General features: G+C 38.0%; 1 protein-coding gene across 1 annotated transcript in view; it reads right to left on the minus strand.

Annotated features, from left to right (window-relative positions):
• The window catches only part of GDAP2 (ganglioside induced differentiation associated protein 2), a 45,561-nt gene that overhangs the window by 10,531 nt on the left and 34,266 nt on the right, over nt 1–764 (minus strand). Inside the window, exon 9 of the mRNA XM_015563482.1 lies at nt 599–653. Coding sequence (XP_015418968.1) covers nt 599–653 — 55 coding nt within the window. The remainder of the gene's footprint in view (nt 1–598; nt 654–764) is intronic.

Genomic DNA, 764 nt, shown 5'->3' on the forward strand with positions numbered 1-764 from the left:
CAGTAAAAGGGCCAAAGGACTAGATGTCTTAATGAAGTCAAGATGTAGGATCACATATTAGGGATGGAGCTGTGAGCCAGATGGCTAGATTCTAACTCTCATCATCTTGGAGGCTAACATACAAGGCAGAAAATAAAACATGTGATTTGAATTAAAAACATAACAATGATAGAAGACTATAAAATCTTAAGGGGGTCCAATGCAGGAGTACCAACTAGGTACAGGACTGGTCAGGGAAGGTTTTCTATGCAAAGTAATTACTGAGCTGAGACCTGGAGGACATATTAAGTTAGCCATGAGCAGAGGAAGAAAGTGAATTCTGTACCAACAACATGAGCAATGTCCGGATGAACAAAGAGCAAGAAGAAGAAAAGATGGAGAAGTCATGGCTTGTGAGGATTGTCTACAAAGATACTAGAATTACATGAGACCAACATCAGGACCACAGCTCAAGATCACTTAACAAGGAAGCGTAAACAAAGAAATTAGCAGTCATCATGTGACAGCAAGAATTAGGATGTTGATATATATATGTCTTAATATGCTAGCATGCAGTGCATTTAAATTCATGATTTAGCTAAAAGGAAAAATACTGTACCTTTGAACGAAATGTTGGATGAACAAAATAAACAGCCTTCAAATTCCTCTTATACCTGATTTAAAATAAAAAAAGGATCAGTATAAGTCATGCCCCAAACCACTCACCATTATGGACAATTAACTCTTTGCCTGAGTATATATATTCATCACTGGGGTGGGGGGGG

The sequence above is a fragment of the Myotis davidii genome, unplaced genomic scaffold (genome assembly GCF_000327345.1).
Source record: "Myotis davidii unplaced genomic scaffold, ASM32734v1 scaffold217, whole genome shotgun sequence".
Taxonomy (NCBI): domain Eukaryota; kingdom Metazoa; phylum Chordata; class Mammalia; order Chiroptera; family Vespertilionidae; genus Myotis; species Myotis davidii.